This window comes from Phragmites australis, chromosome 6 (genome assembly GCF_958298935.1).
Source record: "Phragmites australis chromosome 6, lpPhrAust1.1, whole genome shotgun sequence".
Taxonomy (NCBI): domain Eukaryota; kingdom Viridiplantae; phylum Streptophyta; class Magnoliopsida; order Poales; family Poaceae; genus Phragmites; species Phragmites australis.
In genome coordinates, this window is record NC_084926.1 from 41,297,724 (window position 1) to 41,320,733 (window position 23,010).

Sequence of the window (23,010 nt, forward strand, 5' to 3'; positions counted from 1 at the left end):
AGACCATATTTTCTAATCTCTTTTCATCTAAGAAACCTTGGAAGAATTAGGTATCTTTGTGTTGAGAAAAAAATATAAATATCTAAACTCGAGTTGAATATGACTCAACCTAAAGTCCTAAACGACCAACGAGTTGAGCTATTCCATATCTTTCCTTATCTCTTGGCAGCATGTAACCACCAGATAGAGCCATGCACATAAGGAACCTGATCTAATAGAGAATAAACTTAAGAACATCTCTAATAGTTATAGATAGTTATTATTTTTAGTTAAGAAAGTATATTTTCAAAATTTATATGAGACTTATCATTCACAATTATTTATATCTCACGGAGGAGAGATGCTGAGATGACTTACAAGTACTTTATCTTCATCTCTCCTTCACGACTCTCCTCTCTTTTGTGAGATATAAAAAATCATACTAATCATAACATTAAAAATAATGTTCTCTCAAATAAAAAATAACAGCTATTTTTTACTATTATAGATGCCCTAGTGCACTACCAAACAGTGGTCCATTCCCTGAGCAAATGTACCTACACTGCAGAGCAACTACGTCTCGTCGCCACCCATGACCATAGGAACTTTGTGTCCTGGCCTGAAAGAGATAAGGGCTGATAGTGGGATCGGAAGAGGGAAACACAGTAACAATACTGTAGCGGTACTGTTTATAGAGGCCGACAGTGGGATCGGAGGGAAGAAAAGATTAATAAAAGGTAGTAAATATGATAGCTGTTGGAGATAAAAAAAAATAAAAGATATTGTAATAGTGATAAAAAATATTGTAATAATATTTTTAAAAAAAAAAATTAAAGTAGCTGTTAAAAGTGACCTAAGAGCACCGATCAGAGCATGCACTCTGTAAAGCAGGAGGCATCTATCTATATCAATCAGAGGCTCAGAGGCAGGTCACACCTTGGAGTCTGAAAGCGACAAGCTCCATTCAGAGAATCACACGTAGACGTAGGATATGCCTGTGTAGATTCTCATCTTTGTTCTCCAACTTTTTCCCTTGCATACATGATTGCACTTGTGCATTTCTACCAGCATATGTGGCAGGACATTATTATCCCTGAACCATTGTGGTCTGAACTTTGTGATCTGAAACTGGTTCATCCCCTCTGACCATCTCAGATCCACAACGTATGGCAATGGTGTTTTTTCACCAAAAAAACAAAATAGAATCCCCCCTTTGAAAAAACAAATATTTTTCTGACACTTCGAAAATTGGCGGAACCAGGCTATCTATTATATGATTGGAGAACTATGTGTTCAGTGTTCCTTGTTGGTGCAAACAAGGTACAGTGTTCTTCAGCGGCGTTCCATACAAGCTACCTATAGAGAAGGAATTTGCGCAATTCAAAAAATCTCATCTAGTTGGAATATCTAGCTTTTATGTTGGAATATGTTCTTGGCAGAGTATATATGACAAAAGAGAACCCCACTCAGTTGTCTATATAGGAGCTAGCTAATATATATATATACACACACTCTAGTTAATGTTGTTTCACCTTAGGTATAATTAAAAAATATTAGAATTATAATCCGTGAGACAGGGAGCTATAAATAGACTAAAAAAATGAGTTAAAATTGCATTATGGATGAACGTAACTCCTAACGAATTACTTATATAATGATATAGAACTTAAGAACACGATTGCAATCGTAGTACAATCTAAAATGTAACTCTGATCATTATATATATATATATATATATATATATATATTAATTGATTGTAACTCGTTGGCTTCTCGTGTTGCAATTATGTATTTATAGACGCGCGGTTTTTAACTAATCTACTAGCGAATTGTAACTGACGGTTTTTTGAGTTGTAACTAAAAATGTATACAGTGGTAAACTATAATGTGCTCAGACGTAGAATAGACTCGTGCGTGACAGGGAAAACAAAGAGAAAACTAGTGACCAAATTCAGCTGTGCAGTTAGCTGGTTCTTTCAAACTTGCTGTGCAAGGGCATTTCACAGCATGGAATTTAAGGTTCAAGAGTTTGGTGCTAAATCGCCTTCTGGGGCCTCTGTGATATATGAATACTGGTTAAAGTGACATATGCTCTTGAGTAACTGCTAAGTGCTAACTCTAATAATTTTTTTCTTTACAAAATATTGACTTGCGCATGCATGACAGTAACAACAAAATTAAATGAACTAAGTGGAAGCTGCCTGGTAACAGACTGGTGGTTTGAGCCAGGTTATTTTGTTTGGTTTGCCAACATGTAATTTGTTCGTTTAGTAGTGTCATGAATTTACAAGACCGTGTCACATTCAAGCGCTTTTAGGGTGAAAAAGAAACTCCAAGCGGCTCACGTACCATTGCTCTGACTAAAGAACATGATGGAAGCATTAAGTTAAGAAAACGGAAAAATTCTCCTCACTTGCCTAACATCAGTCCGGCTATAGTGTGCATGCTAACACTCATTCGATTTTCTAAAATGACTGCATATCTACTGGAATCGAAAGAAAGAATTTTATTTTGATGAAATAGTAGGCTTGTCCCCTACTAGTTATATATATTGATTAAAAATAAACAAAAGTTTATAGATAAGCAAAGCTAGGGAACTAAAAAAGTGAAAGGAAAAACGAGGAATTATAAAGAGTCCAGCCATTCAATAATCTGGAGGAAATATTTGCTCTTCGCCCTACGGATAACCAGAGTGAATTCCTGAGTAAAACGAGCTCTATGAGCAGCCACTGTTGGATCCACTCCATTAAAAATTCAATCATTCCTTGTGGTCCAAATGCACTAAGACATTAAAACAATCACCTCCATGGAAAAAAGGAACCTTCAAAGAATTTTTAAAATGGTTGAAAGCTTGAAGAGGCTGCATTCGGGTTGGAGCTTGCAAACCAATTGATGCCCAACAGTTTGGTACAAAGTTGCAGTGCAAAAAATAGATGAACATTGTTTCTTCCCTTTGCAGAATACAAAGATCACATGTATACGAAGGCAGCTGCATACCTTTTCTTTGGAGTAAACCACATGTGTTCAGTCTGAACTTCATTAGCAACCAAAAGAAAACTTTATACTTTGATTGACAAGATGAACTCCATAGCCAACTATATGCTGGATGTACTTGAGTGTGCCCCATGAGGACTTTATATGCTTTAGACGATGAGTATAGACCAGTTGCCCATATATAGTTCCATGTGTCATGTTCTTTTGTGGTTGGTTGATTCTGTAAAATAGTTTCCAGCTCTGAGTAGTGCTCAAAAGCTTGCACAGATAATGGAAGTTGAAATAGCTGACGCAGATTTTCTAACACCGATACTGCTTGTACTGTGATCATATCATTATTTGCATAGGACAGAAGCTTTGGATAAGAATGACCAAGTATCCTACCATTCCATAAGTCTTTCTAAAATATAATCGTTGAACCATTCCCTACAGTGGATGAAGCAATACCCTTATAAGTTTTCAAAAGCTTGATTATATCTCTTCACCAGAAAGACCCTTGTTTTGTCATACCCGGCAGATGTCCATTAGTATAACAATTATCCCATATGAGCTTAACCCATGTCAGATATGCTTTGTTAAAAAATACTTGTGCAGATTTTTGAGAAGAAGCGTCTCATTCTGCACCTTTTGCTTGATCACTCTAAGGCCTCCGTCCTTTGGCCTGCAAACTATTTTCGAGGCTGCAAGTGGATGTTTTTTTGCATTGATATCCGATCTTTTTCATAAATAATTAATTACTATATACAAAAGTGCTCAGAATCCCTGAATTCTCAGGGCCTTTGCTACTGTAGCTAGCTACTGTAGCAGTGGCCCTGTGTATGTATATGTATATATATGTATACATATATATGTAATTTATTTTTTTGGAAAATTCTAGAAAAATGTCAAAATGAATATTAGTTACATTAATAAATTAGCTGAAAAAAATAAAATGCAAAAAAAAAATCTAAAACTCAAAAAAATATGAAACAAATTTTTTTAATTAGTATTACTTCCACCTACATGTTAAAACTATGTGCATGCATAAAAATACTATTGTTTTCTCTATAATTAATTGAATGTGTTTAACATTAATAATTTCGTAAATAAATATTGAAATGTATAAATTTGTGAACCTAATTTTTTTAGTCTTCTTTTGTCGTGCTCTACACAACAAAATAAAAACGGGCACGCGCAGACTAGTGTTTCTTATACTTATCAATTTGCTTGAAATACAAGATCTTTTTTTTTGAATCTCGGGAGATTGACCTATCTCTCGTGAAATTCATGCGTTACAAATATGACACAATGTTGATTTCCAATTGATGATTAACGTTGTAAAGCTAGGCAGGGACAATGATCCTTCACATGATATGATCGAACCACAAAAAGGTTATCACATCACGGTTTTCTTCCAAAGGTGAAAACGACTTGATTCTCTTGTTGTTGAGTTGTCTTCTGTGTTCAGAGACATTTTCAAACGTGTATGATTTTGTGTGCCCTGCTGTCTAATCCAGCTTGTAAGTACACGACGGGACTCCAAACTGCCATTTTGTCGTGGAGATAGACAAGTTAGCAATTTTTTTAAGAAAATAGACAGTGTTAAACCATTTGACCTACGGAGAAAATGAAACCCATGAATTGTCATATTTCAAGCTATGCTTGAGATGATATGCATCCCTGGCTCTGAAGTTTTGCTGTGGGATTTGCAATGACCTGAATTTAGGACCTCTTTGGAGAGACGCATTATTTTCATTATTTTCAGGGTCTAGTTAATATCAGTACGAACCACCGAATATTTTAATGGCAATCCACTCTTTTCACACAGGCCCTTCAGGTGAAAAAGTGATGATCATCTGAAACTTAATGGAATGCGTATCATCATCTTTTTTTTTCAAAAAAAGAGACCTGTCAATTATATTGATAAGAAAAAAAAGCATAACGGGCTGACATATATGATTAATTAAGGAAAAATCAAACAAAAACCACAAAACAGTACTGCAGGTTAACTATCTAGCTAAAATAGACCTAAAATACCACAGCAGTGACGAAACTGAACGCACATGTTGCTTGTGAAAAAAAAAGAAAAGCGTAGTAGTATACTTTGAAGTTTGAAACTTTCAAGTTCCAACTAAATATATATCTAGTACCTTTAATTATGTTTCAAAAGACTCACGCGAGTCACGCCCCGGAATTCACTAGCAATTTCTAAGAGTAATGCTCAGTTGTTGTCTTGCTGACTGTACCGGACTATGACGAGTGCATTTAATTAATTTTGCTATATTTTCCTCTTAATTAGGTTTAAGATTACATCATGAAATGGTACTTGGCTCAGGCTAGTAGTGGATACAGAAAAAAATGATCGAGTGCTCTATTTATTAGGCTAGGGGCACTACAACAGAACACCCTATCAGTATCGGTTGAAAGATGGTTTCATTGCTGTATTTTCTTTTTTTTTAACCGACACTCTTCACTCAGTACTGATAGTTGGCCACTATCAGTACCGGTTGCCCACTTGACAATATTGCTATTTTTAGTTAATAAAAAAAAGAGAAAATTGACGCCGGTGGGAGCGGCATTCGAGCCGGCTCGGATGCCGCTGTCGCCGCCGCTACCGCCAGACACTGCCAGACGCACCTGCAAAATGCGGGGGCTCAAAGGTTGCCGCCATAGCACAATGTTGGATCCCTCCGCAGATGTGCCCTCTCTATCTCTATAGGAGAGGAGGAGGCTCCTGGAAGAGAGGAGTGGGAGCAGAGAGGCCTGTGCAGGACTCCTGCACCCGCCAAACCAACTCGCTGAGCAGCAGCTCAAGGCAGAGGGAGCTTAGGCTCAGATCTGCTCATCACCGACCTCTCCGACCTCCCCTCCATGCTACTACCCCTCCCACCTTTGCCATGCACGACCGAGAAGGCGCACACGAAAACAACGACCATGGCGGTGCCGATCCCTCGATGCCCTATCTGGACCATGACGCCACTGCCTAATTCGGTGCGTCCTTGAGCGAGGAGAACGAGGCTCGGTCGCTTGAACAGGGAGGTCGCTGGATCTGGATCCGTTGAGGGAGCGAGACAATGGGAGGCAGGGAAGGGAAAAGGGATGCATTGGAGAGAGTGGCGGAGTAGTTGGAGTCTTGAAGAGAGGCCGGTGAGGCCGGTGATAGGAGAGAGAGAGGTCAATGAGAATCAAGCGGAATGAGAGAGAGAGAGGGGTCGGTGAAGAGATAAGGGCGTGCGAAAGAGATAAGGGAGAGAGAAAGAAGGAGTCGGACTCACAGCACAAGCCAAAACTCTAGTCCATTAAAATTTCAGGTCCACACACCATATCAGTGCCGATTCCAATTATCAACATGCACTGATAGTATCAGTGCCGGTTTTTAATATGAACTGGCACTGATACTGGTTATTAGTGCTGGTTTTTTCCCCAATGGACGAGTGGATGCTTGGTTTTGCTACGAACCGACAGTGATACTCTATTAGTGATGGTTTTGATCAAACCGGCACTAATGAGGCGACACTTATAGCTAGTTATATAGTAGTAGGGTCCGAGTGTTCCACTTGTTGAGCTAGGGATGTCACATTGATTGCTATATATGATGGATTACTGAAAAACAAAAATTTAACTTGTGTATGACTAAATCCTGTAGTCATAACATGGATTTTCCGGACGATTGCTATGTCACCGTTTCATTGAAGATTAGGAAAACTCGTGTCTTCAAAACAGGGTTAACAAAAACGTTTGGGATCCGGAAATTGCTACCCGACAATTTTCCAAAATTCACGAATATCACGAAAACCGCTCAAAATTCGATGAGAATTCGCTCAAATTCACTTGATCAAATTTGTAAATCGGAGATAAAAATCAACCGAATCGACGATTTGGTAACCGCTTGATTTGAACTGAAAATTGTTCGAATTCCATCGAAAACCATCCAGATTTCCCATATTTTGTTTTGCGATCGAAAACTGCTCGGTTTCAAAAACTAAAAAATAGCTCAATCTTGTAAAATAGATAACTAATTCATCTGAGCTTCAAATCAAGTGAAACAAATTTTGTTAGTTTCATTGTAACATGATCTACATTATAAAAGTATTTATACTCATAAAAATATTGTATATTTTCTATGAGAAAATGCATTTGCTAAACCTAGTTAAATACATAGTTAATTCTTTGCTAATCCAAAAATCATGAAAATAATTTTGTTAGTCTTCTTACATGATATATGTCTTTTAAAAATACATGAACTCATGAAATAGTTATTGCAACATGCATGATTGTGTAAATATGTTGCAACTAGATTAATTCATAACTAACCCATCATATCTCCAAAATTAGTGAAACCACTTTTATTAGTTTACTTATACTATGCTTTATGTAGGAAAAACAATGTTAGACATAAAAAAGTTAATTACAGTGTTGTTTTTTTAACATGTTCACTTTATGCTAGTGAACTTTGTAAAAATTATGGAGAAATTAATAAAACTCTAAATAAAGTGAAATCAATTTTAAAGATCCTCTTAAGATACACCTGTATAAAAAAAATATGTTTGCATATTAAGCTTTTTTTTAACGTAATGGACTAAATCATCGTATTCATACGGCCCATTTTAACATTTTTTCTTTTTTTCAAACTTCCTCTTCATAGAATATGACGCAAACAATATTATTTTTAAATTTTTTCACAGAAGGTCATAAAATTGTCTTTAGTATTTTTAGAATTTTTGTGATTTTTTATTTTCATTTTATTTTTTAATTCAAATTTAAAAAATCGGTCAATTCTAAATACGGTGCGGATCAAATTAGCCAATATTCACAAATACCGAGCGGTTTTCGACGATTTTTCAAACCCTGCTTCCAAACGGGTCTATATTTGTTTTCCATGTACGAAGTTAGGCACTCAGCAGCCAAATACATATTCGCGACATAGAAATCAAGAACATAGAGAGGTAGCAAAATAAGGTGCATATATAGGAGCATTGCATGACTGGTGTTGAGTCTGTTGACATGTTTGCAGTGCAGGTGTGTTGAGCGGCTGATTGATCAAGATCAGGTGGTCTTAGGTCACCAGGCCAGTGCGCGATGCAGGTTGCAGAGAGCGAGGATGCTCGAGCACTGTCTCGCCGATTCTCCTTTTTTATTTTTATATCGAAGACGTGCAATACACATATTTCATTGGACGGCTCTGAAGACACTTAAACACGTTTTATACAAACCCTTTACAACTCAAGATTGGATAACATATAAATATATTATGACTTAGACCTATAATATGTCATTTATTATGAGAATAATTTATATGACTTACACCTATATGTTATACACAATAATAACATATAAAGACTATGATAAATTATTCGGTGGTAAATTATGAAATCTCGCAAAAAGATAAGAATTACAGAAAGCTGAAAGTCCAAAAATACCCTTCTCCCCCCCCCCTGCAACGCAGTCACTCAGAGTCTCACAGACCTCGCTGCTCTGCTCGCCTGCCCCCCCCCCCCCCCCCCCCCGCCCTTTATAAGGCCCGGCTGCGACTCTGCTCCTCTCCCCCCTTCCCATATTCTCGTTTCACTCCGGTTCGCGGGAAGCGAAAAGCTTCGGGAAAGGGAACCCTAGGGCTGTTGGAGTGGTCTCCGGCGATGGCTTCGGCGGCGATCCTGCCGGAGCTGGCGACGCAGGTTGTCATCCCGGTTGCGGCGGCAGTGGGCATCGCGTTCGCGGTGCTGCAGTGGGTGCTGGTCTCCAAGGTGCGGCTCACCCCTGAGCGGCGCGCGGATGGCGGCGCCGGGAAGGGCGGCCCGAGCGACTACCTCATCGAGGAGGAGGAGGGGCTCAACGACCACAACGTCGTCGTCAAGTGCGCCGAGATCCAGAGCGCCATCTCCGAAGGTGAGAGATCCGAGGGCTGGCTCTGTGAGTGCATAACGCGTGCGGGTTTGCAATTTTACTTCACCTTTTGGGGGTGGATGCGCGACGATGGGGATGTTTGCAGGATGCTTCGGTTAAGATCCTAGGCTTTTTTTTAGTTGGATTTAGTTGGAAATGATCGGAATATTACGTGGTTTGCTTAATGGTTTAGGCGCGAATTGCTGCTTTTTATAGGGTGATTCTGATTTTTGTTTGCTTCCGGTACTACGTTCCCAGGAAAAGAAATACAGGAAATCCCTTTTGTTCTTCTTAAAAATATCTGAAATATTCCATTCTAAAGGATAATATCCCATCCGTCTCTTTTTATCGAACCGACTTTAATTTATGTTTTGAGGTAATTTGGTTTACTTTTTTTTGTTCGGTGATATGGGATCGTCGTGAGTATGCAAGCTAATCTGAACTCGAATTTAGCTTCTTTAAATCGAACTAGCTTTCATGGAGGAACAGATTACTTGCCTGTGCACGTGTCAAGTAAAGGCGTCGTTCTTTTTACAGTCCTTTTTCTGAAGTTATTTATGGATTTTTTTTTCTTCACCTCACGTATGGATTATCAATACTGTTGCATTAGCACTCCACGCTGGTTGGATCTAGGCAGGGCATTAAACTATATGATGTTGCTACTTTATGCGGCAGAGATTCAGTTTACCGCGTAGCCTAAGTGTCGTTAATTAAACCCTAATCCGTTCAAGCCCAGCTAATTCTAGCCCACCTAGATATCTTCTTGGAGGTATCTCTTGGGAATGTGTGGGTTCTTGGTCAGAACAGGTGGTAATAAAATAGTATAATTGGTCAAAAGTTGCCTGTGGGGTAGGGGTGAAAACAGGATGGATATTTCCCGCCCTCCGGTCTGAAGGCTTGCGAAGCAAATATGGGATGATTGGTATCCGTGTCCGATACTATTTAACACTATCCGCGTCTGACTCCGGATTAAAAAAAAAGATAGGATACAAGATGACTGGTATCCGTCCGAAGTATCCGAATACTAGCTGTTATGGGAAAAACTATTATTATTTCACTTAAAAACATGATAATATATAGGTAGATTGTTACACATCCGTAGATAGATAATACTAAATGTTCTTATTTTCACATCTCAACGATCACTGTCTCTATTCTCACTTTGATTGCACCCCTATACTGTTTAATGTGTTGTGTGAGGATGTAAATAATATAAAAAATTTCTATCTATCCGACTAACCGAAAGCTTGCGGCACTATCCACTTCGACTCCGACTCCAAGAAAAAAATGTTGGATAAGATACAAAATGACGAAATAATTATCCGGCACTATCCGTGTCCGACTCCGACTCCGAGAAAAAATATGAGATAGGATACATGATGACCTATATCCATCCTTAGCCGATCCGATTTCACCTCCACTGTAGGGTAAGAGAGGATAAGTTCTTGCAGTCTAAGAAAGCCCAGAAGTGGGGCTAGAGATAAAGAGATAAGTTCTTGCTGCACGTGGTCCTCGCTCCTCAGTCTTCACTGCAGCCGATTCTGGTAAGATAACAAAATTCTAGTGCCTGCATTACTGTAGTTGGTCCGGAGTCCATATCGTGGGAACCGCGTCCGGCTACTTTGGTAATTTCATAATTCATTGGAATCCTTGCATCATGCACGTGTACTGGGAAGTACCGAGGCACATTAGCTCTTCATATAATTCGGTAAGGCATCCGTGGAAAGAACTGTTGCAATCAGCTGATGCTGACAAGTGAAGTAGGCCGGCTTGTAGTGGGTTCCAGTACCATTTCAGAGCTATTTGTTGGTGTGGTCACAGTAACGTTAGTCTAATAGTCTCTTTATGCATCTGTATGAACATAACTAGAAAGTAGAAACATGTGTCAGCTATTTTTCTGAGTTAAGGACTGAATGGCATTCATCTCTGATTGCATCTGGGCACAATAGTTGTATAGGTTGATTGTGGTGTTTAATGTGGAGGTGACTGCTTGTGCTCGGGTTTACTGTTTACATGACGGGCCAGAGACGTGCCATGCTGTTTGCTGTTGCAGTGAAACCTACCGGAGCTATTTTAAATTACTGGAACTATTTTGGCATTCACAGCCTAATTTGCTTGGAGTTCCTTTAAGTAGGCTGAGTTAATATGAACACTTTATAAGCTTGGTGGATTAGATTTGGTTGGCTCCCGTTGCACCGCCAGTTGGCTGGGTCATGTTGTAGTTTTCCAGATAGTCTTGATGGATAAGTTTTCATTGGACCTCGTGGTTCACTGGTTCTCATTTAAATTAGTACCAAATTAATTTGTCCTTCAGGCTGCTGTCATCATTTACCATTTGTCTGTAGTTCTGTGTTCCAGTTGGTTTGATGTTCACCCATGTCCTTGGTGCTGTTTCTGACTGTAACAACGTTAAAAGGGGAAAATTGATTGTAGCTATCGCCAGAATCTTAATTCGAAATTTTTGTTGGGATGACTAACAAAAAATACACAATCAGCTTATGTGCACTCTAAAGTCTCAACCAAAGGTGGGTTTTGCTTGATTAAAGCCATGCATGCAAGTGAGGGGACTACGATGAAATTTGTGCATTAGTGTGTTAAGAATGGCAAATATGGTGTACATTCATAACTGTGTCTGTATGGGAGAATTTTTTCTGTACAACTTTTGGCTTGCTCATCGAGGAGTAAAGTGCTATGCCCGTTTGGGCCTGATTGTCAGTGGGAGCAATTTTTCACGAGTGAATATGTTCATGCACATGGAAGTTGGAGGATTTTCCATTCCAGGATTTTTCACTCCATTGTATTGTTGACATGTGGTGCTAACACGCTAGGGCCCATGTCAAAATCGAGTGGCAATCCTCAAGCGCCAGAATGGGGTGGCACATCCTCTAACTTTCCTTATTTTAATAGTGTTTGCAGTTCAATAGCATCACCCTCAAATTTGTTGTTACTTCAGAGTTGATATTATTGTTTTGTGGCATATTTTGCTCATTTCAAGTTTTTATTTAGCAAGCATGAATACATTGTCTGCAACTACGAAATTCACTTGCCATCCTGTTTCTTACTTTGTTATGAACAGGAGCAACTTCTTTCCTTTTCACTGAATACAAGTATGTTGGATTATTCATGGGCATCTTTGCAATCCTTATATTCCTCTTCCTTGGGTCCGTTGAGGGATTCAGCACGAAGAGTCAGCCTTGCCATTACAGCAAGGATAAGACTTGCAAGCCTGCCCTTGCGAATGCCATCTTCAGTACTATAGCATTTGTGCTTGGTGCAATCACTTCACTGGTGTCTGGCTTTCTTGGAATGAAGATCGCAACTTATGCGAATGCCCGGACAACTTTGGAGGCCAGGAAGGGTGTTGGGAAGGCATTTATTATTGCCTTCCGATCTGGTGCTGTTATGGGCTTCCTGCTTGCTGCCAGCGGTCTTTTGGTTCTTTACATTGCTATCAATTTGTTTGGAATCTATTATGGTGATGACTGGGAAGGTCTTTTTGAGGCTATTACCGGTTATGGCCTTGGTGGTTCTTCGATGGCTCTTTTTGGCCGTGTAGGTGGCGGTATTTATACTAAGGCTGCTGATGTTGGTGCTGACCTTGTCGGGAAGGTAGAAAGGAATATTCCTGAGGATGATCCAAGAAACCCAGCTGTAAGAATTCTTTCACTTGAATTCTAGAAACTTCCAATTCTTTAGTGCTATCTTGCTACGCTGCGATTGCTTAGTGTTCAAACTTGCTTTTTGTCATAGCATATAGCACGACATTCTACTTGCCATGGTAATAGGTTGGTGGTGCCCGAACTGTGGTGTAAGAATGAATATGATCTCTTGTTGTACTTGCAGGTCATTGCGGACAATGTTGGTGATAATGTTGGAGACATTGCTGGGATGGGATCAGATCTCTTTGGCTCATATGCTGAATCGTCATGTGCTGCTCTTGTTGTGGCCTCGATCTCATCTTTTGGAATCAACCATGAATTTACTCCTATGGTGTACCCCCTTCTTGTCAGCTCTGTGGGTATTATAGCATGTCTCATAACAACGCTGTTTGCAACTGATTTCTTTGAGATAAAGGCTGTGAATGAAATAGAGCCTGCTCTCAAGAAACAACTTATAATTTCCACCGTTGTGATGACTGTTGGCATTGCACTCGTCAGTTGGCTAGGCCTTCCATACACCTTCACCATCTTTAACTTTGGTGTCCAGAAGACAGTGCAAAGCTGGTATGCAATTTTGGGATTGGCTATTGAAATTTTGTTTCATATAAACTTTATATCACAATCTCAGTCTGCTTTAAATTTATCAGGCAACTGTTCTTGTGTGTGGCGGTTGGTCTTTGGGCTGGCCTAATCATTGGTTTTGTTACTGAGTACTACACGAGCAATGCCTACAGGTATTTGCAATTTTTTGCTTGCCATTGAGTACAGTGGTAGCCTTTCTTGTTTGCTTCCAATATATCATCTTTGTTGTTTTCTGTTTCAGCCCTGTACAAGATGTTGCTGATTCCTGCAGAACTGGAGCTGCCACTAATGTTATTTTTGGGCTTGCTTTGGGATACAAATCAGTCATTATCCCTATTTTTGCTATTTCTTTTAGTATTTTCCTCAGCTTTAGCCTTGCCGCCATGTATGGTGTTGCTGTGGCTGCTCTTGGAATGCTGAGCACGATCGCCACAGGTCTTGCTATTGATGCCTACGGCCCTATCAGTGACAATGCTGGAGGAATTGCTGAAATGGCTGGCATGAGCCATAGAATTCGTGAGAGAACTGATGCTCTAGATGCTGCAGGAAACACCACTGCTGCAATTGGAAAGGTAGATATGAGCCTCCTTTTTCGTATCATAGTTTCATGTGATTGCACAGCAAGTTAAAAAAATGGTTTTACTGCCATTTTCATTTGCAAATGCAGGTTAGGGTCCATGCATAGTTAAATTCAACGTTTGCTTTGGTTTAAGAGCTCGAACACCCCTAGAAAGTGTAGTCTTTTCTATTTAGATCATTTTATACCCCTTCAGTACAAGTAGTTTTCTCTAGAAAAATTATCTCATGGTTCTGTATTTGCAGGGTTTTGCCATTGGCTCGGCAGCCTTGGTATCACTTGCACTCTTCGGTGCTTTTGTGAGCCGGGCTGCTATCTCCACTGTTGATGTTCTGACACCTAAAGTATTCATTGGACTCATTGTTGGTGCTATGCTCCCATACTGGTTCTCGGCAATGACCATGAAGAGTGTAGGCAGTGCTGCACTCAAGATGGTGGAGGAAGTCCGCCGGCAGTTCAACACCATCCCTGGGATCATGGAGGGCACCACAAAGCCTGACTACGCAACCTGTGTCAAGATCTCCACTGATGCATCCATCAAGGAGATGATCCCCCCAGGCGCTCTTGTTATGCTCACCCCACTGATCGTCGGGATTTTCTTTGGGGTTGAGACCCTCTCTGGAGTCCTGGCTGGTGCTCTTGTCTCTGGTGTTCAGGTTGGTATGATAGTTGCATTTCAAATTTCGGTATGATAGTTGCATAAGTTTTTCCTTATTCCGTTTCACTCTTTTCAGATTGCCATCTCTGCATCCAACACTGGTGGTGCCTGGGACAATGCCAAGAAGTACATTGAGGTAAAGTTACACGCAGACTTTACTGATAACCATTTTTTTGTCTGGACCTGCATAGTACCTTAACTAAAAATCTATTCTAAAAGAAGTGCATTTACTAAAATAACATTTTGACCTTTGGTTTGTTCAGGCTGGAGCTTCAGAGCATGCCAGGACCCTTGGCCCAAAAGGTTCTGACCCTCACAAGGCGGCCGTCATTGGTGACACCATTGGAGATCCTCTCAAGGACACGTCTGGCCCCTCCCTTAACATCCTCATCAAGCTCATGGCGGTCGAATCGCTCGTCTTCGCCCCCTTCTTCGCCACTCATGGTGGCATCCTCTTCAAATGGCTCTAAACTGGCAAGATGCGTGGTACAAATTACGGTAGCTTTGCAGGGGAAGAGCAGTATATCAGCAATACAACATCTATGGCATACGCTTTGCTCCCCTCGAGTTGATGAACCTTATTGTGTACTTGGTTTCAGTTTTCTTGGTTCCAGTGTTCTAGTTCCAGTTTCCGACCATATGTTTTGATCCCAGAATTTCTCCTCTAGGTTTTGAGTCCATCTTCATAAGTCATCAGCCCCTGCGGGGCATGGGAGCATTGGAATACTTCAATTTTCTGAGATAAAATGATGATGATGACAATTTTCCTTCTTGACAGTGATTAAGATGATCTAGCTTAAAAATGACTTTTTTGTGAAACATAATGCAAACGGAAATGTATTTCTTTGAAGCTTGTTTGATAGGGTAGTGTAATAGTTTTGACAAATGTAGTTTGGTTTTGCAAAAATTTCTCTAAAATGGTGATTCCTATGTTTAATATCAACGGTTTTCCTAACGACAACGAAGATGCTATGGTTTGTGCTGAACTTTGAAAAACAGTTCTTGCCGTTGCAACGGGTGCGAGCTGTTCTTGTTGAACTGTGATGGTTCTAACTCGTGAGAGGCGCATAGAACTGGAGATATTTCGCAGACTTTCATGTCTGGCCTACATTGGCTCAGCCAAACTAAGTAGAGGCAGCCTGGTCAAATTACGTGATTCTTATAGTGAAAGTATTTAAGAAAAACAAACCAACTCGAATCTTATAGTGAAAGCATTCAACAGCAAAGTTCTCTCAGAGGGGAACGCAACAAGGCCTGAAGAGCCAGTGAATCTTTAGGTACGAAGGAAGCAGCAGCTCAGATAAACTCGAATCAGTTGGCCTCAGCCTCCCAATTCCACGCCGACAGGTAAAATTTGTGCTACTCAAGCTCTTGCCGAGGCTACTGGCACCTTGACAACCTGCTGTTCGTCCTGGAGTGATTTGGAAGATTCAGCCCTTCTGCCATCTGAATTCTGCTCTGTCCACGTCAAAGTAGCCATCGTCATGCACATGAATTTGGAGCACCAGATATGTTCTCGACCATACATGCCTCAACTCTCAGTAAGAGAACATTGTCAATTGCAATACAAGACTGAAGCAAACACGATTTACAAACCATTCGGAGTATGAGGGGTTGATAGCATTCTGAGATACATAATTGAAGGAATATTTTAATAGTGCAATAATAATGAAATGTTCCTTTTTTTGTTTTCAAACTAGGCTATGAATTGTCCACCACAACGACCAAGCTAAAACCCCCTACCCACTAACAAGTAACCTGCTAGGCAGGGGTGAACAAAGCTGCATTCCCTGCATGTAAGCTACAACTCGTAGCCATTGATCATTTCCTCTTCTTGGTAGGTGGTTGGGGGACATCATCGTCATCCTCCTCCTCCTCCTCATCCTCCTCCTCCTCCTCTTCCCCCTCCTCCTCATCCTCCTCCTCCTCCGCATTCTCATCGTCCTCATCATCTCCACTGTCATCATCATCGCTCCCTCCTTCACCATTGGCTGCAGGATCATCGTCGTCATCCTCCTCCTTGTTCCCTTCCTCATCAGAGCCATCTTCATCAGCAGCAGCATCCTCATCATCTTGGTTTTCAGCATCCTCATCATCTCCCTCCTCATCATTATCATCATCAGACTCTCCATTATCCGTGATCTCAGGCACAGTTTCATTTTTACTTTTGCCCATAATCGTTGGGGAAAGGAAGACAAAAACAATCCTCAGCTTCGAGAGAGACAAGAAACAAATATGACTATGGCAATAATAATGCGACACATGTTTGACACTAGTGAATGCTTTGTCAGAGAAAATGCAGAAGGGGCATACCTATTAATCAAATCCTGCTCTCCGCCAGATGCAAAGATTTTGTATTGCAGTGACAACATCTGGACAACAAAATAACAAGGGCAGACAGCATTAGGTACCTTGAGGTATATCCTCAATTTAAGTGCACAAACAATGCAATGATATAAAGGGCAACATCTTAACCAAAAACAGTCACCAAATTATTACGTTAGCAGGCACCAACTGAAATAATATTCCATTGTTACCAACGTCCCCTCTCCAGTGAATCAATTATTCTACTTTTACTTATCTCAACAAAACTTAACTTAAAACATGCATTGCACTGTCCTTTCTAAATGACGATCACACTACTTGTTAATGCAGTCATTAGAAACACCGAAACTACTACAGTACAGTGTTACCGGGACACTGGTGCAGGTGTCAGAGTCCGACTCGGGTGTAGGTGTCCGATTCGGCAAACTCTAGAAAATAGGATTCGGGGATTCATCTAATTTATATTAATATTATATTAAAAATACATTATTTATATTTTATTAGTAAATAATATCAGTATTTCTGAAATAAAACATTAATTTGTGATTAACACACATCAAAACATCTGGTTGTAGCTTTGTAGGTATAAAGGATGTGTAAACAAACTACACAAAAGCTGCAAAAAAATATAAAAGAAAAAGAAAAAAGAGAAAAAGGGAAGGGCTTGGCTTGGATTGGCCCAGCCCAATAGATCCAGGCCAACCCTTCCTACTGCAGCCCACTAGCCCACTAGAGCGTCAATTACTCACATCACCGCCTCCCCTCCCGAGTCCTCCTCTCCACCCCCGCCTCGTCCTCTCCTTCGACGCCGGCGTGTTGACTCGCCGAACTTTTTTTGACACGTGTCCCGGTAACACGGCTACAGTATCGAGCACTTGAAGTACAAACCTCCAAATGTCAAAAGCTTGGCCAAAATATTGCCAACAAACAGAACAGCACCTCACCTAATGCTCATTAACAGCACACTAGTGCAAATAAAGTTAGATACTTGACTTGCTAGTCCCGAAGACCAGCTCAATGTTTTTTCACGGGCTTCCATAGGATTTAAGACACAGCTAAGGAGGGGGGGGGGGGGATTGCCAGATCCTTCGCAATTCCATCACAGGCGCGAGCATAGAGAAGATAATTTCGGCAAAAGAAACAACCACTACCAGATTCCCAGGCACCACCAAGGGAATCAACATCCATAAAACTGCCCCAGATTCCTCACATATCACAATATCCTAGCCTTAAGAACAATACAGAATATGGCAATGCTACCAAATCCTAGAAATAGCACAATCCGACCTTGGAATATCTGAAAAGAGCAAACTAAATCCGCGCAAACCATCAACAATTTCTCAAGTGAGCCAAATCTATCAGCAAAAGGGATATTAAAAACAGCAACACTAGCATCTCGTTACATCGCAAGATCCTTACAGTAACACAACTATTGCACAAATTCAGAGATAATAAACAAACACAGTTATTAAGTAAAAGAGTGTGAGAAAAGAAAAGGAGAAAATTTTACCACGGCAACCAGCCCAACAAGCGACCTTTGCACCTCCAAGGCGGTCTCCGCTACGAGCAGCCGGGCCAAATCGGCAGCCTTGCCACCTCCGTTGCTCTTGCTCCCTAGCAGCGCTTCCATATCCAAAGAAGCTGAAATTTCTAAACCAACTCAGAGAATTTCATCAAACCAACCGGAAACAGAGAAAGATGGCATGAATTCGGAACCTTTTGAACTAAAGCGAGATCTACTGGAGAACCTAGGGTGATTAGCAGGAGCGGACTTGAGTTGGGCATGGGTGCCTAGCTGAACCACCAATTTTTTTTTTTTAAAAAAAAAACTGGATTTGATTGCTCGCAGCAGGTAAGAGATCTCCCGGAGCAAGTAAATCTGAGAAGAAGAAGAAATCCATCCAAGAAAGTTAGGGTTCCTTACCAACGAAGGAAAGCAACCCTAAGTCGAATGGATCACCAATCCACTCCAATCAGTGCCAAACGACGCGCCGCAGGTGGGGAGGGGAGCGGGGGGATGGCTGCCGCCTGCCGTTCGTCGGTTGACAGAGGGGCCAGCGGCGACGGAGCGGGCGAGCAAGAGGGGGGAGAAGACGCGGGTGTGAACGAGGTTTCGGGGCCCAGGACTGGTCCGGGCCTGATTTGGGCCGATTGCGGCCCGACACAGTGAGGCCGGAAGCCCAAAATAGTTACGAATATTTTTCGGTATTTTCTAAAGAATTGTCTATTTCAACTGAAAAGATAAAAAAAACGTCTATACCTTAATTTTTTTTCTTCTCAATGTAACATGTCCAGAAATATTTAAACAAAGACTAAGGGTATGTTCGTTTTAGGTTGCTTTTAGTTTCTACTTCTGTTAGAAGTTCAGAAGTTCAAATAAACGAGTTTGCTGAAAAATAGTTTTGGAGAAGTCAGAAGTTTGCTTATGAGTAAATGAATTATAAGGTGAGAAGCTAACTAAGAGTAGTTTTTCTAAGAAGTAGTGTGCTGAGAAGTTAAAAAATTATTATAAAATTAAACAGCTAAAATTCAAAATTAGTTTTTTAAAAAACTAAAAACACAGGTTTTTTTTAAAATCAGAAACAGAAGCTCAAATAAATAAACGCTAAGTTGGTAAGATACTAAGCAAAAAAATGTTAGGTTTGGTATATCGATAAGCATCTCTATTTAAGACAAAGGAAGAAGGAGCCAACGATTTGTTTGCCTGCGGCGAGCTGAAGCTTTCAAACACCAATTGCTGCCGTTTAGGCGAAAACCGGCAGAGCGGATGCAGCTAAGACTGTGTACGCATTCGTATGTCTTTTTAATAACGGGATATGGATTATCCCAATATCTGCATCATGAGATGCACACATCCATTTATTATCATTACAATGTTGGTCAAAAACCTGACATACCGGGTATGAATGATAAAAATCTCAAACACCTGATCATGGCTAACATAAGTTCAAAAGCAATTTCCAAATGGCGACATGTCTTCTTCATACGAGGGCACTCCACCTCCTTGGACCAGAAGCATAACTACTGTACGCCTCTAAAAAGTACCATCAGTGAACTCCAGGTTCCGTTTTGCCACAACGCAAGACGTTCGTTCCACGGAATCCTCATCCGAAGTGTATGCATTCATATGTACAGTACTTCTCACTAAATGCTCACTGTTTGTCTATTTGACAGATACTTACTTATACATCAGTTAGCCAAATACTTTGTGTATGAGTTATATTTCTCGATCAATATAAGATAATTTTCCCATTGTCTTATCAGTTCATCTCTAGATTAGGAACTATTAGCAAATTGGATGCTCCAGACATCACAAGTTTCACCCGGTCTAAACCATGTTTTTTTCCCGAGGAACCATGTATAGGATGAAAAATACTCTAATGTATTCCTACCTTAGGGTATGTTTATTTTAGTTTAGGATTTTAAAAAACAACTTTTAAAAACTGAAGCTAAAACAAACAAATAGATTACAATCTTCTTTTCAAATCTAATATTATTTTCTACCACAATCCACAAGCTATCTTCTACCAACTTTTTACAAATTGTGACTAAAAAATAGAAATACTCACACAAGCCTAGAGTAATTATTCACCAATACTATTACTATTTTTGAACCGTTCTTTTTTTCTTCCCGTCCTTCAATTCTATTCAGTCTCCTCCTAGCCACCACCCCCTCCCAAGCGTCTCTACACCCCCGACACCGCCCCTCCCCGCTGCCAGCGTCCCTCTGTCCGCTGGTCCCCGTCGTCGCCCACGCCACCGCCCAACATTTCAATTAGCACGATAAGCCTCACATGGTGTATTACAGACAGTATACAACTAAAGTAAACATACAACCCACTCCAGAATCTAGGATGACAAATAACCTTCAATTTTTTACAATCCAACATTTTAAAATCTACAATCTATAAGTTGTTTTTTAAATCTTAAGGTAAAACAAATGGACCCTTATATTAACCTATTTACTACTTGGGTAGCTCCCATATACAGAAAATACTCGTAAAAGATAAATCAATGTCTTTTGTGTGAATCAAGTTAAATCAATGTTAGAAAAAAGAGGAGAAGAAAAACGACGATGCTGACCAGATAAAAAAGACAAATTACCAAAATACCACTTGTGAAACCCTACTTTACCAAAATGCTATTGAGCTATGTCACTTATAGGTGAGGTCTGGATCCACATGCATTAACACACTTAGTGGTATTTTGATAAAATATAATTTCACTAATGGTATGGTGGCAATTGAAAAAAAACTCACAAGTGCTGCTAGTTTGGGTCGGTCGTCTCGTCCAACGCGGCAAGCCACGAATGAAACAAAAAAAAAAAAGATAATTTTATGTGCCACTGAATGTTAATAAAATTCTCATTTTGTTATAAAAAAACATTGTCAAATTATTTTTTTATCCTCTAAGTGATATTGCCATCATAACAGAGATGACGACTATAGCATTGACAAAATTTAGTTAACCTTCATTGGCACACAATAAATTATCTCTACTACTTAAAAAGTCTCTAATGAGTTCCGCGTCCACACTGAATCTCACGCCCACCCCTGAATCCTTGCACCATCCGATAACTCATATTCATTCAATGGTTCGACATCCATTGCATCAGAAGGCCACTGCGTCTCCTGCCTCCATGACCTGCCCTTCGTGTTCTGCCCTCCCTCCCCCCCCTAAATCACGCAATATAGACCACAGCTCCACCACCACCTTCGTTGTGTCTCGCCACTGAGCCACCATGCGTGCTACCAAATGGGTTGACCGCAGCCTCCTTTGTCGATCAATGCCTAGTCGCCGTGTGGTTGTGAGCTGGACATATGAAACCCATGCTTGCTCTTTTTTTCCTAATCAGAATTAGAAATTTGATCAGAGCATCAAGCAGCGCAACCCGGTTCGATTGCTGAAATGATTTTAGGCACTTTTACGGCAGGAGGTGGACCATAACTCGTTGACCATGCAAAAAGGGGCAAAGGCTCGGGCGTCGCCAAACCCGTCAACCACACACCCCTTTGTCGCGTGTCGCATCACCGCAGATCAGAGTGCGTGCCATCTGGCCATCAATCCCGCAGTCGCACCATGGATCCACCGTGCGCGCTACGCCACTGATTGGGTGGAGCACGAGCCCCTTTGTCGCGCGTAGCCTCGCCGCAGATCAGGTCGCGTGCCATCTAGCCAGGAACCTCGTAACCGTGGCACAACATCGTCCTCCCCGATCATGGCCAATCTGTCATGCTCGTCACCGAATCCCTCACGGTAATTCGATTCCGGCCACACTCCCTTTCATCGTTTATTGTCCTGAGTGTGCACCGAAGAGAAGTCAACTCCTAGGCAGATTCCTGATAATCCTATTGGCTTTGGTTAATGTCGGAGGATTAACTCCAGTTGCAAGGATCCCGAGAGACCCCTTTTTAGAGATTCGGCCGGGGGGATGATCTTGAATACGTTCGTCGGAGGAATAAATAGGAATGAATGCAACGGCCGGTGGTGGGGGTGTTGACCTAGTGCAAGAAGAAGTAAATGCACCGGAATTTAGACAGGTTCGGCCGCACGGGGGCGTAATACCCTACTCCTGTATGTATGCTATAACTTTCCTGGGGAAGTCCCACAAGGATGTTGCGGGTTACAAGAGTGATGGTCTATCTAAGAGCTTGAGGCTCCTTGTTCTTCGGCTGGGACTTGGCTCAGCCTTCCTCACAATGTTTCTCTTGCGCTGTGTTCTTCGTGTCTGCTCTTGGTCTCTGTTTTGCTATTCTTTGTCTCCTCTTTTTGCCTTATGCTGCTTCTGTGCCGCCAGCTGCTTTAAATACTCGCCGGCCGCGACATGCCCCGAACGGAAGGAGGGGGCTCGAGTTCCGAGATGCCATAAATGGAAAGAGCGTCATCATTTCCTCTGGGCGAAGTGACCGGGGGTGAAAAATGCGTCGCGCGCCCGGTCATCTGTCACCATAAATGCCCTGGCAACGGGCGCCGTGGAGAGAGCCCACCGGGCAGCCGCAGAGCAACCCGGCGTGCCCGCCCTGTCTTGTTCCCCTGCCACAGCAGCGTGGCAGACGGAATGCCTTAATCCTTACGACGTTATCCCGAGACAAGCCGGATGGCATGGGACGGGATCCGTGCAATTAATAACCCCACGCCTCTCTGCCAAAATATGACAGAAACTGACGCTGAGCGCGGCGGGAGCAGTTGGAGGCGACAGGCCACGCACGCTCATTAAATGCGGCCTCGGGCATTTGACTGGTTGACACCTCATCGGTGGGCCCCTCGGGGGTCTTTCTGGGTCGTCGGGGTACCGAGTGCTCGGGGGTACTGTTCACATCCCCGAGCACTCTCTCCTGAGAGTACCTTTCCTTGTCCTCGGGGTGCCGAGTGCT

General features: G+C 41.4%; 2 protein-coding genes across 4 annotated transcripts; one reads left to right on the forward strand and one right to left on the reverse strand.

The window, feature by feature from the left end:
• The first annotated feature begins 8,477 nt into the window (after positions 1 to 8,477).
• Positions 8,478 to 15,083, forward strand: LOC133922523 (pyrophosphate-energized vacuolar membrane proton pump-like). Its single transcript, XM_062367889.1, has 8 exons — positions 8,478 to 8,838; positions 11,912 to 12,486; positions 12,679 to 13,058; positions 13,142 to 13,228; positions 13,318 to 13,648; positions 13,899 to 14,309; positions 14,388 to 14,447; positions 14,575 to 15,083. The coding sequence occupies exons 1-8, from the start codon at positions 8,589 to 8,591 to the stop codon at positions 14,779 to 14,781; spliced, it is 2,301 nt and encodes a 766-aa protein (XP_062223873.1). The 5' UTR covers positions 8,478 to 8,588; the 3' UTR covers positions 14,782 to 15,083.
• An 801-nt stretch (positions 15,084 to 15,884) lies between these two features.
• On the reverse strand, positions 15,885 to 18,722 carry LOC133922524 (uncharacterized). 3 transcript variants are annotated; one of them, XM_062367892.1, is made up of 5 exons: positions 18,561 to 18,718; positions 18,353 to 18,431; positions 18,147 to 18,277; positions 16,625 to 16,683; positions 15,885 to 16,475 (listed from the first exon to the last, which is right to left on the reverse strand). In XM_062367892.1, exons 3-5 carry the CDS (start codon positions 18,264 to 18,266, stop codon positions 16,133 to 16,135), a joined length of 522 nt encoding a protein of 173 aa, XP_062223876.1. In that variant the 5' UTR covers positions 18,267 to 18,277; positions 18,353 to 18,431; positions 18,561 to 18,718; the 3' UTR covers positions 15,885 to 16,132. The 3 variants fall into 3 exon arrangements, with proteins under 3 accessions (XP_062223876.1, XP_062223874.1, XP_062223875.1); XM_062367890.1 differs by lacking the exon at positions 18,353 to 18,431 and having other exon boundaries at positions 18,561 to 18,722; XM_062367891.1 differs by lacking the exon at positions 18,353 to 18,431 and having other exon boundaries at positions 18,147 to 18,286; positions 18,561 to 18,720.
• Positions 18,723 to 23,010: the final 4,288 nt, after the last annotated feature.

Bases quoted from the DNA above. Each gene is read 5' to 3' on its own strand.
- LOC133922523 (XM_062367889.1), top strand. From the start codon at position 8,589: ATGGCTTCGGCGGCGATCCTGCCGGAGCTGGCGACGCAGGTTGTCATC. The intron at 12,487-12,678 runs GTAAGAATTCTT...TTGTACTTGCAG, and splicing joins ATGATCCAAGAAACCCAGCT to GTCATTGCGGACAATGTTGG. The intron at 14,448-14,574 runs GTAAAGTTACAC...TGGTTTGTTCAG, and splicing joins ATGCCAAGAAGTACATTGAG to GCTGGAGCTTCAGAGCATGC.
- LOC133922524 (XM_062367890.1), bottom strand. From the start codon at position 18,266: ATGGAAGCGCTGCTAGGGAGCAAGAGCAACGGAGGTGGCAAGGCTGCC. The intron at 16,684-18,146 runs GTAAAATTTTCT...TTTGTTGTCCAG, and splicing joins TTGTTGGGCTGGTTGCCGTG to ATGTTGTCACTGCAATACAA. The intron at 16,476-16,624 runs GTATGCCCCTTC...TATGGGCAAAAG, and splicing joins GAGCAGGATTTGATTAATAG to TAAAAATGAAACTGTGCCTG.